This window comes from Schistocerca piceifrons, chromosome 3, assembly GCF_021461385.2.
Source record: "Schistocerca piceifrons isolate TAMUIC-IGC-003096 chromosome 3, iqSchPice1.1, whole genome shotgun sequence".
NCBI classification, from domain to species: Eukaryota; Metazoa; Arthropoda; class Insecta; order Orthoptera; family Acrididae; genus Schistocerca; species Schistocerca piceifrons.
In genome coordinates, this window is record NC_060140.1 from 256,512,692 (window position 1) to 256,531,646 (window position 18,955).

At 44.2% G+C, this 18,955-nt stretch overlaps 1 protein-coding gene across 1 annotated transcript; it reads right to left on the reverse strand.

Annotated features, from left to right (window-relative positions):
• Window positions 1-1,611: 1,611 nt before the first annotated feature.
• LOC124787842 (aromatic-L-amino-acid decarboxylase-like) lies at window positions 1,612-18,359 on the reverse strand. Its single transcript, XM_047254789.1, has 9 exons — window positions 18,265-18,359; window positions 13,679-13,884; window positions 12,658-12,771; window positions 12,131-12,182; window positions 11,946-12,016; window positions 10,132-10,374; window positions 7,243-7,782; window positions 5,549-5,714; window positions 1,612-2,366 (listed from the first exon to the last, which is right to left on the reverse strand). The coding sequence occupies exons 2-9, from the start codon at window positions 13,877-13,879 to the stop codon at window positions 2,083-2,085; spliced, it is 1,671 nt and encodes a 556-aa protein (XP_047110745.1). The 5' UTR covers window positions 13,880-13,884; window positions 18,265-18,359; the 3' UTR covers window positions 1,612-2,082.
• Window positions 18,360-18,955: the final 596 nt, after the last annotated feature.

Genomic DNA, 18,955 nt, shown 5'->3' on the forward strand with positions numbered 1-18,955 from the left:
GTGTGTGTGTGTGTGTGTGTGTGTGTGTGTGTGATAGGGAGAGGGATTAGAGTATAATAGAGGGAAGTCGAGGTTTGCGTGCAGTAAGCATGTTCAATTGGATGTAGGTTACAGTAATTGAACAGAGCGTGAAAGATGTTCTCAGAATAGAATAGAGTGTAGAAAAAAAATGGTTCAAATAGCTCTGAGCACTATGGGACTTAACTTCTAAGGTCATCAGTCCCCTAGAACTTAGAACTACTTAAATCTAACTAACCTAAGGACATCACACACATCCATGCCCAAGGCAGGATTCGAACCTGCGACCGTAGCGGTCACGCGGTTCCAGACTGTAGCGCCTTTAACCGCTTGGCCACACCGGCCGGCAATAGAGTGTAGATCCAGGAAAAAAAAATTGTGGGTTGAAGTTTGCAACAACTTTTGACTTTGCTCTTGGCCGACAGAGGTTCCTTTACTTTGTGCATTTCCTGACGTACCTTCAGCAAACGGTGCGCTTTGCGTAGGTATATTAAAACGCGTACCACATTGTGTTACAGACTTTCTTATTTAGGATTTAGATGACATGGTTTAGAACTACTACAAGCTTCCCATTATCAGGTTACTCATTGTCTGGGTTCTGAATTATCCATGCACAGTCAATCGGTTGGAAAAAAAATGAAAAACAAGGCTTGAAGTATGTTTTTATAACTGGAACGGATATTTTCGTCTAGAATTTACTATTAGAGATTGAACTGTATTTTATCATCGGAAGACAAGGCAGGCCCCAATCTCATTCTCTCTGAAATATTTTCTGTTGTTTCCATTTCAACTTTAGATAAATGAGAGGATTCTACCCTGTAACATGTCAGAGGCCGATATCCTTTCTATATGCTTGCCGAACTACTTGTCTAGCAGACAAAAGATGAAAATTACCAAATAATTTAAAGCCGATATTAAGGATATAGATTTTCTTCTGGAACGGTACTCTTCAGATTTCTAGCTCCGTGTTGACAGAAAATGAAAGCAGTACTGTTATACACCGTCAAGGGGATCTCATTATTGACCTTGCTCTGATACTAGCATAGTTTCTAAAACGGATAATTGACTATCAGTATTACCATGTATCATACACTTCTTGTTGTTGAAGTTATGAAAGATTTTGAATTATCTGTTTTTCTCGGCCGGCAGGGGTGGCCGAGCGGTTCTAGGCGCTACAGTCTGGAAACGCGCGACCCCACGGTCGCAGGTTCGAATCCTGCCTCGGGAATGGATGTGTGTGATGTCCTTAGGTTAGTTAGGTTTAAGTAGTTCCACGTTCTAGGGGACTAATGACCTCGGAAGTTAAGTCCCATAGTGCTCAGAGCCATTTTAACCATTTTTTGTTTTTCTCGGTTATCCGTGTAGTCTCGGCTCCGTATTAACCCGGATAATCGGGAGCTCGTTGCGTGTTAGTTTTTGAAAAGGGTTCCCGCAAAAATGAATACATCTTTACTATTTTCGTGGTCTTTGAATTCCGAGGAAAATGTAATTATATGACGTCATAAAGTGGTAAAAGCACACTTCTAACTTTACACATGGTGGGAGAAAGGTATTGGGAAGTGTCGTTCGTCCAAGGAATTTATAGCAACAGTATTAAGAAAACACATTTTTATTTTATTTTCAACATGCAGTAAGTACAGTGGAATGTTCAATAATAAATAATACTGATACTGTTTCGAAAACAGGAGTGGTAATTACCACGAGAATAAATGCTTTCTTCTTCACAGCAGCGTCCCTTGCTGCGCCGAGTCAGTACATTTCACGAGTAATTAAATTTCTTTATGTGAAAGTCAAGCACGAGGAGGGCAACGAGGAAACACGATTGTTTACAAACACCCTTTGCGAGAACCTTCTTTTCCTTTCCAAAATGTCCGAGAAAGTTCTCTTTCACTGTGTCCCCATTTTCCTAACGACCTCCTCCTAACGAGGTCGGCTCCTACGCAGAGACGCGACGGAACCGCTGTCGTTCCCTTACAAAGTCTGCCGATGGAGTGAGGATGAGGAAAATAAATAAACGGTGGGGGGTGAGAAGGCCGGTTGTCGGCGGCGGCAGCGGTGCTCTGCTCATTCCTCCTTGATGGGGATGGAGTTGAAGACGTCGTCGGCGTCGATGTAGTCGTCGTCCTCGGGCACGATGATGGGCGTGGCGCCGTCGTGCAGGCTGGAGCGCGACATGGAGCGCTTGAAGACCTCGCGCGAGACGCTGCGCGTGAAGCTGAATCGGCGCGTCAGCTTGCGCGGGTTGCCGCCCTTGCCGGGCGCCACCTCCGTCGGCGACGGCAGCTTCTCGATGTGCAGTGCCTCCAGTTGGTCCTTGGCGTGCTCCTGGATCACCTCCCACGCGTGCTCTGCACAGCAACACACACCGCCGTTTACAACTCAGTGTCTGCCGTCACTACATCTACATCTACATGATTACTCTGCAATTCACATTTAAGTGCTTAGCAGAGGGTTCATCGAACCACAATCATACTATCTCCCTACCATTCCACTCCCTAACAGCGCGCGGGAAAAACGAACACCTAAACCTTTCTGTTCGAGCTCTGATTTCTCTTATTTTATTTTGATGATCATTCCTACCTATGTAGGTTGGGCACAACAAAATATTTTCGTATTCGGAAGAGAAAGTTGGTGACTGAAATTTCGTAAATACATCTCGCCGCGACGAAAAACGTCTTTGCTTTAATGACTTCCATCCCAACTCGCGTATCATATCAACCACACTCTCTCTCCTATTACGTGATAATACAAAACGAGCTGCCCTTTTTTTGCACCCCTTCGATGTCCTCCGTCAATCCCACCTGGTAAGGATCCCACACTACATCGGCATAGAAGCAGGAAGAGTACACTGATAGAGTAGCGTCAACAGCTGTGTCAACTAAAAGCCGTCACGATTCCTACGGTTGCTGTCTCTTGCTTGAGTAAAACGGTTTTTCGCCAATTTAGAACGCTTGGCCATTATCGAGTGTCATATAGCGGTGATTCAGCTGCCCCTACCGATATCGTTCGTTTTGTGCAACCTGCAACCAGGACTTCAAAACCCACGCGTGAGATTTTCATTACCTCTCGCTCTCAACGTGCAAACTATTAGGCCTACAGAAAAAAAATGAACAGGACCTTTTTGTAGGAAGTTTAATGTATTTATAGTACTGGCACACGTTTGTGCTAGAGGCCGTAGTTCTAGAGTTATTCGAGAAAAACCTACAAAAGTGACCTTCAAACGCAACACCACTCCCACACTCAGCCCCCAAACGACCAGGATTTCCATTCTGTTGTTCATGGCGCTCCCTCTTAGCACTGTACAAAAATTTGCAACTGCACCAATCATTTCCCACATAAATAAATATTAGTTTTAGCTTAACGTTTAAAAAGTTTGTTTTTCTTTCACTACCCTCGCGGGAAAGTTTAAGTTGATAATGTTAACGAAACACCTGACCACGCGGGTGGTGCAACTATCGAGTTAGCAGAGACCATAAGAGGTCGAATATCGGGAGTGGTTCGTGCAGTTAGAAATTTCTGTACAATGATAGGAGGGAGTGCCACGAACACCATACTGAAAATTCTGACTTGCGAGGGATGAGCGTGACGGACGGAGGTGGGTTTGTAGGTCTTTCTAGTTAGTTTTTCTTGAGTAATTCGAAAACCATGGCCTCCAGCGAAAATGAATCCCAGTAAAAAAATTAACTAAATTAAATTCATTACAAAAAGGTCGTGTTTATTTTTTCTGTAGGACTAATGGATAGTGCTTATCGAGCGGGAGAACATGAAAATCTCGCGTGTGGTTTATGAAGGCGAGATACAACATCGCAGGTTGCATAAAACGATACCGGTAGGGGCAGCTGAATCACCTTGCGTTCTCACGCACGGCCATCTTGTTGAAACTGGTCAAAAGTGAGGAATAAAACATTTTATTCAACTGACAGTCTCAGCTGAACCATGACATCTTGTAATCGGTGCTTCGAGGCTATGCAGAGAGGAGAAAGGACAGAAACTGAAGATAAATCAATGATTATGAATGAATTTTGCATAGCCTTCGTGAAGTAGTTCAGAGAAATGTGAGATGTATGCCCACAGAGGACAAAGAATGCAGCAGGTTGTATGTTTTAACTAAGGGAATAGAAATAGTAAAATAACAACTAGCCTAGTAGAAAGCATGGCACAAAGAGGACACACAATGTCTCAAAAGACCTCTAGGGCTATGTTGCAAAGGTAACCGTATTGTATAGCACCTTATCGTCATCTACCCACAAAAGCATTCACCATTTTGTGAAAGATCAGGATGTAATTCTGATACAGTCCCCTGATCAGTTTTCTCCAGACTCTGAACCGAACCCACAATGACAATTACGAAATACTTCCCATAATCCACGCTTTTGGTATTCAAGGAAAAACGGTTAAAAGAAAGATAGTTTCGTAACCGTATAAAAGGACTGCTGAAATTAGTGCCCAACGTAGTACAGCTGTAAATACTGTGAAAAAGGAACCACGTTCGCTACGAACTGTAGAGAGAATTACATGTTACTGTATGTAGATCAGGAAAACATGGTGACTGAAAGCGGTTTAGAAAATGAGTTAGATGGGCTGAAATGGCACGAATGCATCGATGGAGCTTAAATCACTGAAAACACATTGATGTGAAATGATACCAGTGCAAACCTTTCTGGTATTCAAAGAGATATTAAACTCTAATCTTTCATCCCCCTTCATATTAATATTCTGAGCCTGCAGTGCAGTGTTCGGAAATAGTGGGTGCCAACGGCTTATGTCGAACCTGGAGAGTGCTCAGATAGCTTAGTGGTTAAGGTAACTACCCACAATAGGCAGGAAACCTAGCCTTTACCATTTTGCTAAACGTACTCAGAACTGTACATCAACAGGCAGCATGTGAATGTATCCAGAACGGAAAAGCAAAGCTGTTGCACTGAGAAACTTGAACCGACAACATTGCCTCCTACAGTGCCCGAGTGTCAATCACTTTGTTACATTGATCGAGGTACAAATGCATTTGCTTTTATAGTGCCCATGTCGTTTAATATATTCACAGCTAAAAGAAAGAGGCCACTTTCTACAGACTGAACTACTGATTGTCCATATTATGTTATTTCGTGAACTGTGTCGAACGCGTACAAGATACCACAGTTACATTTCAGTGTACGGAATGTGTCCATGTTTGATACATAGAACATGACATGAATCGGATTGATTCAAAGTGCAGGTTTTCAAAATAAACGTGAAATTATTTTGACGCTGAATGTTACCTAGTTTTTGACGGAAAACTCCCAAGGCATTACAAACACATGACCAGGTCCAAAAAATTGTAATAAACGAAACAATGATATTTCAGTGGTGTACACTAATGAGAAGTAGCTCATCTAACGTACACGATCACATTATCAAATTGACGAGAACAATCGTTACTGACTGAAAGCATTTCTTCGGAAAATGTAATGTGTAAAGTCGTGCATAGGGAGGGGTAGTCAGTTAACTGTATAGAAACTTGCAGAAACTCGAGAGTTATTGTGCTACTCACCAATATCGGCCTCGTTGGCGTGTTCAGCGACAACGCAGAAGCGGATGGTGTACTTCCCCTTGACGACGGAAGGGATCATGTGCAACTTCCCCGAAGCATTTACAGCTGCCAGCAGATCTTGGTTGATTCTGTCTGTGCCCTTCAGTCGGAAGCAGACAAGGCCCAACTGCAAAAAGAAAACAGATTAGTTTACATGGTGCTTTGAATGTGTTTCAATAAATTCGTTGCCCTAAAGTCAGAGTATACAAACAACAGAAAGAAGGATGCTGCGCTCCCCTTCTGGTCAATAAATTTAGAGGGAAAGGATTGCAGAAATGGTGTTCAATACTGATAGCATAACAACAGACATACGTTCCAGAAGTGCACGGCAAAACAAAGTCTCCTCATGCAAATGTGGTTAACTGTACGCTGCAAGCAATACAGTGAGGGCTTCAAAATAGCGGTGGAAGCCTCAGGAAAACAGACGGCTACAGAATTTTCTCAGAGAAATTTTCACTTAAACGCGATGAGCTAGAACAGTCTAACATCTTCTGAACAGTTTGGCCGCGTCGTTCAACAGTTTTCTTCACTTCAGTGATACAGCCTAATTGTATGGAGTTTTCTTCACGAGGCAGATGCCGAAGAAGATTGAAATATCAGGACCGAAACGCTGACGGGAATGAAACACACGAATGACGCAACCAAACTATTCATAAAATGTAAGGCCTTAGGGAATTTATCAAGAATGATAATAACAACTAAGAACCGTTTTAACTCTGAACATTGTGACCCGCTAACAATAACTCAGAGCACATTGAGTTTTCAAGGAATTATTAACATAGTCATCTCTGATAAAGCCTTGCATCAGATCTGCAGTTAGTGCCAGTGATTGGCGTGTGTGCAGTCTTCATACAATCGCGATTGAAATTTAGTGTAGTCACAGAAATATTTCTCGGAAGTAGAGATAGTCACGAATGAACATTTCTGAGCGACTAATTTAAACTTACACACTGTCAACGTGATTACTGGATATTATATACGATGTGTTAGCTTTAAAAGCTAAACTGTGTGTCCCATTAAACTGCATCTTGTAATTGGAAGTCCTGAGACTTGGACTGAGTGCTACTCTTGCAAAATACTATAGTGTTTATCCTAGAAGGCACAGACATTGTCTGCACGGGACACAGCAATCTTTAGAATAAATCGCCAGAGGTTATTACTAGTTTCGCTCATAACAGTCGAGGACATTTTCAGATGTTCGTTGCCCTGATGGCACCATGTCAGCCGCGCGGGATTAGCCGAGCGGTCTAAGGCGCTACAGTCATGGACTGTGCGGTTGGTCCCGGTGGAGGTTCGAGTCCTCCCTCGGGCATGGGTGTGTGTGTTTGTCCTTAGGATAATTTAGGTTAAGTAGTGTGTAAGCTTAGGGACTGATGACCTTAGCAAATAAGTCCCATAAGGTTTCACACATATTTGAACTTTTTTTTTGTGCACCATGTTAAAGGCATCACTGTCAACACTGAGTATACTACATGTGCTATGGTGCGATATGTTGTGGTTGCTATGATGTTTAATCGACATAAGGAAACATTGAGCAGAAGCGACTGAGAATAGGGAGGAGTTATCGGCGGAGCGTTTGCTCATCTGCTGTAGAAAAGAATAAGAAGGAAAAAGCATGTGAGGAAAGTTTTAAGGAGAGAGGGCATGGGGCTCACCTTGACATCGTTCATGACCTCGAAACGGTTGTCCTTGTTGACGAGCTCCTCGAAGTGCTTGGCGAGGCGGCAGTGCCTGCGGATGTAGCTCTGCAGGCCGCTGATGCCGTAGCGGCGCAGCACGAACCACAGCTTGAGCGAGCGGAAGCGCCGCGACAGCGGGATGCCCCAGTGGCGATAGTCGATGGCCTGGTTGGAGTGGTCGTGCTGCAGGTACAGCGGGTCCACCACCATGGCTGACGTTAGCCGGATGCGGTCGCGCACCCACATGCACGAGCAGTCGAAGTTGACGAGCAGCCACTTGTTGGTGTTGGTGTTGAACGAGTCGGCGTAGTGGATGCCACTCATGAGATAGCGCAGCTCGGGGCAGATGAAGGCGTTCCCGGCGTACGCGCCGTCCACGTGCATCCAGATGGTGTCGTACTCCTTGCAGACGGGGCCCAACTCCATCAGGTTGTCGAACGCGCAGCTGGACGTGGTGCCCACCGTCGTCGACACGAAGAAAGGCACCCTTCCGTCGGCCACGTCCTCCTCCAGAGCCTGTAAGCAAACGGGCGTCGCTGTTACCTTCACAGGGCTCGCCGAAAACATGAAGTACAAGAAGAGATTGTTGTGTTGGCAGAAGAGCCAACACCGTGTTACTAGTGGAGGTCGAAATGCACGCGTTTTAGCTCATGCAGGCTGGCGTGAGGAGGGGAGGACTATACGGACGTGAGGTCTGGAACATGACAAGGAATTAGAATTCAGAAAGCTGACGTAATTAGTTTGATACTTAACTTTAATCCATTAATGATAAACGTCGCTCTTGACGGTACATGATTCACAATATTATCTGTTCAGGATACATAGTAACTGAATATGGCGCCTTGCTAGGTCGTAGCAAATGACGTAGCTGAAGGCTATGCTAAACTGTCGTCTCTGCAAATGAGAGCGTATGTAGACAGTGAACAATCAATAGTAAAGTCGGCTGTACAACTGGGGCGAGTGCTAGGGAGTCTCTCTAGACCAGACCTGCCGTGTGGCGGCGCTCGGTCTGCAATCACTGATAGTGGCGACACGCGGGTCCGACGTATACTAACGGACCGCGGCCGATTTAAAGGCTACCACCTAGCAAGTGTGGTGTCTGGCGGTGACACCACAGAGATAATCATGCAACACAGTCTCTAACCCTTACGTCAGGCACAAGTACTATCGTTTCTGTGGAAATAGTGATCTATTGACGTTGCAAAGAAAGGACTGGAGGAGGAATCGTTCATTTTGTTGCCTCCGGTTCTGCAAGTTAGTTCGTAGACAGCTTGGACCGTACATACCTTCGTAAGCGAGTATTGCGTATGTATTTTAAGAACTTCCTCAGATGATGACAGCGTTCCATACCAATGCATCATACAACTAGGAAAGTTATTTGCAAACGGTATATTTAGGAACCAAGCTACAATACTGATATCTAAATACTCGTAATTTTGCACGGAATCTGTTAAGTCACGAAGATTATGGCAAAAGAATACCTGTATAAGATACGTGCAAGACCCAAAACACCAACCGACATCAGATTTTGCGCAGAACAAAGTTAACCGTACACTAATATGGAAACATACTGATAAATATAGCGTTGGATAAAGCGGTCCGTATCAGTTTGTATCTTCTCAGTAATCGATGTAGAAGAAATTTGTCTTTTGTTTCCGTGGATCGAACGAAAAGCTACAAGCAAAACAGATACTGAAAACAAAATATAGTTAGGCAGTACAAAGATTTCACTAAATAATTCTTCCACAGCTACACTTTATTTACAAAAAAATTATATATCATTTATTTTACAGTCTCCGTTGCATGACTAGTTCTGGTCATACTCGATCATCTTCAGATTTACATGGTTGCGCAAGGAACCCAAAGTGTCTGTACGGAAATTGCGCATCAGAATACAGTATTCTGATGTGTCATTCCGTTACAGACACGGCAGCTTGTTTACACATCAATATAGATATGAAGATGATCGAGTGTGGTCGAAACTAGCTACACTGTAAAAAATATGCAGAGGCACGGAAAAATAAACGATGTACAATTTTTTAAAATATGAACATAGTTAACGAATTCTCTCGTCGCGAATATGTCGGCCATAGTGCACTTCACTTATTAAGTCACGACTAGTTTCAAGGCCAAAGCATTATCATCAACTGGTCATGATCGTTGAAGAGTTATTTCGAGGAATGTTATTAGCTGCAAACCCACAACAATTTTATCTGAGAAATGCTGAAAAGATGATGAAAAATTTTACATTAGTTGTTTAAGCCTGAAATATCATTATTATTCATGAGATGGATGATAAACCTCACCATTTCGATCGTTGTTACTGTGGCGTGTACTAATGGGCATCGACAGAAATTATTTCGACACATTCCTGTGACTCACTAACCCGATCGGACTTTCACTTAAGAAACAACTACTGTCGTAATTCTTTTACTCTAACCATTTATGCGAAAATGAGTTACTGGTAGTTAACGGTCAGGGGACTCAAGTGCCGTCCCTGGCACGGGTCTAGATTTTCACGTATCCTTACTTAGTCTTTGCGATGCGCTGTGCTGTTTGCTGCCAGCGGCTGTGTGTACTGTTCCCACAGAGCGTCGTCGTCGGGTCAGTCCTTACAGTAATACAGTGCTGGAGCCAGAAGTGAGCTGTGGCCGAGCGGTTCTAGGCACTTCAGTCTGGAACCGCGCTGCTGCTACGGTCGCAGGTTCGAATCCTGCCTCGGGCATGGATGTGTGTGATGTCCTTAGGTTAGTTAGGTTTAAGTAGTTCTAAGTCTAGGGGACTGATGACCTAAGATGTTAAGTCCCATATTGCTCAGAGCCATTTGAACCATTTTTGAACCAGAAGTGAGCTGCTGAACCTCACCTTCCTGAGCGTCTCGCCTCGCAGGCTGCCGTTCTCGTCGGGCTCAAGCACGCGGAGCTTGACGAGGCTGATCATGGCGGCCTTCTCGACGCATGAGTGCGCCTCCCGGGAGCAGTAGGCGATCAGCCGCGGCAGGAACACGCTGTCCTCGGCGTCCGGATCGCGCGCTTGCGCCTTCAGCACGCGGATGGCCTGCGTGCGCGCCGCCAACATCGCCACCAGGATGCACTCGCTCGCAGACGACTGCAAAGGAGAACCACCTGTTCGTCAGCAACTCAGCGTCATACCACACACAACACTGCTAAATCGAGTTAGCTAATCGAGTTAGCTTTGTGCCTAGCGCAGAATTAATAGCGAGAAGGTTCAGAGTTTTCTTGCCAACGGCGAGACCAGTAGAGAAATGTGCTAATCCTGTTGTACAGAGTTTGAAAGAATCGTCTCTCCATTCGCCTGTTGTTATACAAAGAAATCATGGAAACCTTAAGTCGCAATGTTTGTGTAATTCCATCTTGTGTGATGAAGTGGGACTGCGGCTGGTCGAAGATTAGAAGAAAATAGATACCAACAGCCGTAATTTTATTGAATAATTATATTTAGCTAGCAGTTTCGGTGCCTCATTGGTACGATCTCCAGGTCCCTGTACACGGAACTAAGTTATCTACTTGTTTGTGTTATTATGGGGACCACTACATCCAGCTGGTTTCTGTAGACTGTTTCTCGGCCGCCCGTTGTGGCCGAGCGGTTCTAGGCGTTTCAGTCTGGAATCACGCGACCGCTACGGTCGCAGGTTCGAATCCTGCCTCGGGTATGGATGTGTGTGATGTCCTTAGGTTAGTTAGGTTTAAGTAGTTCTAAGTTCTAGGGGACTGATGACCCCAGATGTTAAGTCCCATAGTGCTCAGAGCCATTTGAACCATTTAAACTTCTTCTCGGTAGACGTGGGCCCTTCACACCTCTAGCGACAATTGTCGCAGTTGTCGTTAGAGGTATTAAGGGTCCACACCTACCGAGAAGAAGTCTACGGAAACCAGTTGGATACAGTTGTCCCTATAATAACACAAACGACTAAATGACTTCCTAATGACTTCCTAGTCTCGTGTATAGGGGATTGAGGCTATTGCTATCTATTTTCTTTAAATCGCAATGGCTGGACGAGTGTTTGAATTTAGCTTGCCGTAAAATATGAGTGCAATTACTTAATTGCTCCATCACCTCGCCCGATAAAGTGGAAAAAGGGGAAATATCTGTTATGTAGGAAGAATGACCTCATTAATTGGAGACGCGAGGAAAATGTAACGTCTGGACTCCAATAAATAAAGAAAAGTTGGTTCGAAAAATATGAGAAGTTTTTAAAATTCAATATCTGGAATACAGAGATCTACTGTATTGTAACGAGAACAGTGGGACACGCGGAACAGAAGAAATTTGTGGTATCTGAAAATGTAATGCTAAATAAGTAGGTGTAAAAATATGGTGCCAGATAGTGGATAAAATAAATAAGTATTACAAAAAAGGGAAGGAGTAGTAAGAGGGAAAATTTTGCCTGAAGTAGGGAGATCTAGTGGTAACTTCACTCAAGTAGATAGGACACTAGAGAGAAAACGTTACGGTTGATGAAAAAGTAACAAGTAGCTCAGACCAACGAGTATGATGCACGTTAAGTGTATCATTGGATGAAGATAGTATCACAGCATGATGGAAATGAAGATGACATCAATATTTCTCTATTTTCATTAAAAGATCCGAAGTAAGCTTAGTACGATAGGGAAATATTTTAGCTAACTTTAATTGTAATGGTAGGTTATGAGGCTCACCTGTATGACTCCTCCTCCTTTACTGCCTTCCGCGCTCGATATGAAAGTCTTGGGAAGACCAATAGCCTTGCCTGTAAATAAACAGAATACTGGAATTAGGACTATCTCAATAAAGTTTTGGTAAGTTTTACGAATGTAAAATGTACTGAAAAATTTTTTGTAACTGTTTATGGCAAGAAACTCACCGAACCAGTCCAGAACGATAGTCTCCAGCTCCTGACAGGCTGGGCTTGAAGCCTGTAACAAAAGAAATGCGTTGTTATTGGCATGAATCTACAAAGTAATACACGCAATCAATAACTTCTTTCCTGTTAATTTCTAGGTTTCATATTTGGAAGATGCCAGTAATGATAAATGGCCGCGGTGAACAGTTACATGCCGGTCGACAATAATCTGGCGCTCATTACCACCAGGTGACATCCTAATCAAAGTTAAGATTCACTTTTCTGAATGCTGTGTTTATTATAAATGTGTTTCTTCTAAGAACTGAACTTTTCTCAACCTTTTTCAATACCAGTCAGCGTCACGAACTTTTTCTACCCGTTGTGTTTATTGATTTTACTGTACGACGCACAACAGGCAGCGAAGAAGTGTAAACGTACTAAAGTCTGCTCTCACCATACCGACATTAACAATTCAGTTTCGATCAATTGCTTTCTTGTTTACTAATAGTTGTTAGGGTCTTGAAAAGAGGACTCAAAATCGTACTAACCCATGAGAATCCAATGCAGCCGATAGCATCGGACAACATGTCTCCGAGAATTGAAGGATACGAGTTGCCAGACGGGAAGTACGCGTGGAACCTGGGGTGTTGCCAGTGTGTCACCTGAAACATGAACAGCACATATTGTACATCAAGCTTTGACGGAAACAGAGAAAACAAAAGCAAACAGAGCCGCTGGAACTGTATACATTGCGTTCAAAGATATCTGCGATCAGACTCGTGTGATGCAATCAAAAATTATCTATTACAACAGAATCTGACTCTTTGTTTTGGAAGGCAGTACATGAATATTGCCAATATGCTTCTATCGTTGATATTATCGCACTGTATGCTAATTCTGTTTTTTGCATCTCTTATCTCGTGAATTTCTTGATACTAATCATAATCTGTGACCAAAGACAAACAACAGTAATGTTCAAACTGTGAGCACCGTGCTCTTGGTAAATCTAGTATGCTGTACCCTGATACTACTCGTGAGTCCGTCGTATCGTGGGGAAAGTGTCAGAGACAATAATCGTGGATCGAAGATAGTGGTCACATGGAAGCAAAATTACATTATTACCCTCTGTTTTTCACTATTCCCTATTGCCTCTAGTTACATGAATAAGTTCTGTGTACCATCTTCCGTTAAATGGAGAGGGTGATTCATTTTATCCACTACAAGCTGTTTTCGTTGTGAAGGCTAAGGAAAACGGAGAGATCCATATTCACGTTTAGGAAAGCTTTTGGGTAATCAGTGAAGTTAGCCACGTATTTTAACAGATCACAAGTTTTCATTGGCGGAAATCGAGCAGTGGTTTGGGCGAAAACAATATTCTCTACCACTGGTGGATAATCAGAGGTCCCTATTCAGGTATTAATCCAGTAGATCAACTAGTTTGTTTGATTGGGTGTAGCACGCAGTATTTGCCAGTTACAATTTTTTGCCTATAGAGTTGATAGGAGAGCAGGAACTTTCGAGTAGAAGACGCCGTGACAGACAAGCTGGTGTCAGTGTGCACACACTTACCCCGGGCATGATCTTAGAGTCGACGTCCCGCATGATGTTCTCCCAGTCCTCCGGTTCCTGCGGAGCCTCCTCCGGCAGCAGTGGTCGCAGGTAGCCCGGTTCGATGCTGGGTGTGACGCGCCGGGACCCCAGAGTCTCCATGTATTCGCAGATGTAGTCCACCATCTCCTTGCCGCGTACCCGGAACTCGGCGCTGTCCATGGCTCCTGCAAAGAAACAACGGCAGAGTGTCACAACAGCGTCTCAAGACAAGAGCCTGCAAAGGTTTATCTGTCCTCATATGCTACCCACAGTACTGGTGAGCAATGGTAGTCACCCGACATAGACTTCCAGCGATATGTTGAAGTACAAGTGTCTGTGTCCACTTCTTATTCTAAAGACGTAACAGACTCTTCCTATTATTAAACCTAGAGCAATGTCTTAGTTGATGGTACGAGGTGGTAATTACAAAGAAAGAACTGTCGAGGTCAGTTGCTGGCCGTTGACCAGACTGAAGTATCTAGGCCGACGTGCTAACGGAAAGGACTTGCACGCAGCATCCTCTCACCTACTTCGCAGATGCGAACTAAGCGCCGTTGCCGACAACCTGCAGTATCCACATGAGCGTACGAGTGTGTAGCGATTTGCAAATCCGCACCTACAGCACTATAGTATAGCAAGCTTTCGACGTCTCTATGACAATAAGGTATAATTTTCCGAGCAATTAAGTCGCCTCCGTTTCGTTAAACAGAAGTGCAGTGGAGGCGAGTACCCAGCCAACAAGATTTTATCCTGTGTCTGAGAGCTGAATCAAACCAGTCTTCGGACCGAAGGCCACAGAATAACATTTCATATTCAAGTTTTATGCCCTGCAATTATTCTACGAGGCAGTTCCGATACTCTTCTCTTTACTGTAGCAGAATCCCAATTCGTATGTAGCAAAACATCATAACTGACGGTTATCATGAAATATTTCTACTTTTGTATGAATGACGAGGCAATAAGAACCTTCCCTGCAGAAGGAGCACCACAGGAAAGAGGCGTATGCGTCTGAGCCAGTAATAGCATTGATAAAATGAGTAGGAAAATTCCGTGCCGGCCGAGGTGGCCGAGCGGTTCTAGGCGCTACAGTCTGGAACCGCGCGACCGCTACGGTCGCAGGTTCGAATCCTGCCTCGGGCATGGATGTGTGTGATGTCCTTAGGTTAGTTAGGTTTAAGTAGTTCTAAGTTCTAGGGGACTGATGACCTCAGAAGTTAAGTCCCATAGTGCTCAGAGTCATTTGAACATATTTGAAAATTCCGTGTTGGCTCATTTGCTTAAATGGTGCAAATTTGGAATACTGCTGATGCCTTTGGAGCTTACACTGAGATTGTTAAGAAAATGGATCGAGCACAGGGTAAAATTGTTTACGTGGGTTTGCTTTTTTGTGTTTTGTATTTAGACGCAACTGTAATTGCTATGAAGCTGGGACTAAATACAGAGGTAGCTGGCTTCAAATCAATCGATTCTGCTGCACAAGTCGACATGAATTACTGCGCCATCACACTCTATTCAGAATTATTTGGGTGAATTTTATTGCTTCCGCTCTGCCCCCTCCCCCCCCCCCCAAAAAAAAAGGTAAACGACACGGGGATACTCTGTATTTATTAACATTTTTGATTTCGAGTACCAGAGTCACAAGTTATTAAAAGAAAAACTCATTTTCCACCTTTACTCAGTCGGACCAGAGTCATTCTTTTTGTTTCACACAACTAGCTGATTTCGGCGATATGGTTACTAACAATTGTTGATATATCCTAGGCACCTGTATGAGAGCGAGATGAAGGCGCTGAAACAGGCGCTGCCGCTGCACAAGGACTTCTCGGAACTTTTTATTCCGAGAAACTGGCGTTCCTGCTGAGATTTATCCACAGAATCCTTTGTCAGCCGAAGGATTTGCGTACCTGCGCAGAGGACCATACTGTAGCGCGGTTAGGTTACGTCATTCACGTCTTGTGGCGTATGAGAGACCCGGAGTTACAAAGCGCTAACAGCGATGAGAAGAAAAAAAGGAGCTGTGCGGAGGGGGCAGGAGGAGGGACTGCTAATACGCGCGACCTTGGGATTAGCGCTGACAAATAGATCCAGGCAAACACAACGCCTCAGCGAAATTCCTCCAGCGAGGCGCTGTACGGCGCTGCTTAGAGTTTGTAGCAGACTCGCACAGGGCCTCGCTTAACGATACGCGTACTTATTACACTTTGCTGCCGCCATTACTCGGTAGTACGACGACGTACGAGTATGTAGAGGCAGTCGAACCAAATCAGCGCCCCCTGCGCTGCCGTCTCGCGGCGTAAACTGCTTTGTCTCGGTGGCTGAGCCCACGCGCTATGTTTTGACACCCGCGCAGGTATTTATAGAACTGCTAACTTTAATGTCAGTTTGTGTGAACGGCATTGCCGACGCGTTAGTCGCCCTCCCGAATTCGCGGCTGCCCCGCTGTCGCTTTCAAGGACTGCCTGGACACGACTCCACGTGGCGAACGGCAGAGCACGGGGCCGAAAGGAAAGAGCGAAGAGTCTCATGATGCATATTTTATTGACATATGTCCACCAGTTTCACTATGATCACTATGTGAGTAACTCGACTTCATACAAAATGACAAACCGGTTTCTGGATTAATTATCACATCCGAAGATGGCAATAATTTGCTGAAACCGGTAATGCGTACATGTGTAGTAATTAGCCGATCAAGACATAATAAATTATTATATGAAACGACATAGAATGAACAACTTATACTACTTGTACTACTGAATGCTTACGTCCTTAGTTTAAGCTCTGAAATGCCATCGAAAAAAAATATTAAAATTTGAAAATATTGTAACTATTTTGACTGATACCAAGCTTTGATTAGCAGTCAGATGTTAACGAGAATATCGGGCATGTAGATGAAGTTTGTTTCTTTGTGTACTCCACATAAGAAGTTTACGCCGAATGTCTATTGCGCGCATCAATTGTAAACTCAGTGACAATCGGTCTCACTACGCTGTGTTAATCTGGTGAAAAAACCTTTGTGTTAACGGCAGCATAAATTTCATGAGCGCTTGGGGTTGGAATAAACTTCCCCTGCTTGACAAGTTACCGTAACTGTGTGTTTAATATAAGTTTACGAATTTAGAAATAGTACAATTTAAGTAGCAGCCAGTCTCGCGTACAAAAAATTCACCCTCTCATCCATTTTCGACACGTTATTTTTGTGGAACTGAGTTTTAGAAAGTATGCTTCTCTACGCAACCGACTGTATAGTTAATATTCATGAAATTGGCAAAATTTAATGATCTGTAGTTTCTGCCACCTTGTCTAAGGAAAGTTTGATGTGGCGTTGGTACCTGAACACATGGAAACAGACCTAAACATTGAAATGTGACAGGAACTATCGCAATAATCGATAATGTCCAACCGTTGGTGAATCCTGAAGAATTACCTTAAGTTGTTATCAAAATTTGCTGAATGAGAATATTACGCCAGTATCTACGCCTCATTCTGTTTGTGCCGCCATAGCGGTGGCATTGTGCGTTATCTGTTCAAACATGAGGTGTACTGCTCCCATGTACAGATAAGGAAGGACATCTTCGGTTGCGTACGGCGGGAACAGTTATGCTGAAATAATTATGCGATATTGTGTTAAGAGCTGCGTCGCTATTTGATTTGGCAATTACAATTGGGAGGAGGAGTTGAAATTTCAGAAGATTTCCTGTACTTTTAAGAACCGAGAGTTACTGCACCATTTTACACGCAAATTTCAAGACGGCGGATAAACGTAATATTTATTTTACCATAAGTGAGCAAAGAAGATATTCACATTCCGATATATTCCTGTCGATCTAAACCCGCAACCCAACCAGGTGACGCAACAGTTAGAAGTACTGAAATCACATCCGGGAGGAGCAGCGACCAATTATCCAGCCGGCCACTTAAGTCTTTGAGTTTTCTGTGGTTTCCATAAAGAAAAGGCGAATGCAAACCGTTTCTTTCAAAATATAGTGGCCGATCCCATGCGTTATCACATTCGAGCAAACGTTTCGTCACTAATAATCTGGATGTCGACGAACGTTGAATTCGAACCTATCTTACTCGGGCTCATAAAACCACGTCACTAGCCGCAGGTGAACTGGATCTCGCAATGCCAATCCACAATAGGCAGTTTGGGAAATTCAGTGCTTGATAAACTCACACGATTCACAATTAGGTAATAATACGCTTTCAGTCTGTCATTGCTAGTGTCATACGGTTCTATATACACGAATCTGAAAAGGAAGCTGAATTTATCGTAGAAAACTACCATCACTTGCTCACATCGATGTGTATAACTCTCGAAGGTGAGAAAAAAAGAATGATTTCTACTTTACGCGAGAGCTGGCGTGTCTTTCAAATTTGGAAACCTCATGCAGTTGCGCAAGGAAGTTCTACTGTTTCCATCCGTAGCAGTACCACTAGCTGTCGAGGAATTCCACGAGGAACACCAGTGCAACGATTTTGATCTCCAGAAGAGGCAGTCAGCACTCAACAGCGAGGCGTGCAACTGCTGATCAAGGAGCAGCCAGAGCGAGGTTAACACTTACTGTTGTGCTGTGTGGGTCTCGAAGGCGAGCGAAGAGTGTGCCTGTGTGCAGCTAACAGCCCTCTGAACTTGGCGCGGGTTTGGGCGGGCAGCCACTGACTGGCTGTCGGCGTGGTTCTCCGGCTTATATAAGAACGCCCGCCTGCCCCCACCACGCAAGCGCACAGCCCGGGCAGCCCCGCGCCGCAACCCGGCGCCGCCTCCCGCCTTCCGTTTTGCTCGTTTTTTCTTCGCTTCCTATCCGCGGTCAGTTCCCGTCCGCCAAAAAAACCACATCATGATTAATCCGATCTGTCCGGCGCGACGCAGTGGAACTATCAATGAGTGAACTGATCCCTTTTCCTCGTGCAAGGTAGTCGATCTACGACCGATACGAAAGGTGTACACTGTAAGTCGCTGCGTCACAAGAGTGCACTGTCACTGTGCCTTACACCGAAGGGTGACAGGGCTACAAACGGCAGATTTGTTAAAATTAGCTTGTACGAGGTGTGATCATGTACTAATGTAAATTTTTTATTTTCGCGATCTTTTTGCGCTGAAGAGCCAAAGAAACTGGTACACCTCCCTAGTATCATTTAGGGCCCCCTCGATCACGTAGAAGTGCCGCAACACGACGTGGCATGGACTCGACAAATGTTTGAAGTAGTGCTGGAGGGAACTGACACCATGAATCCTCCAGGGCTGTCCATAAA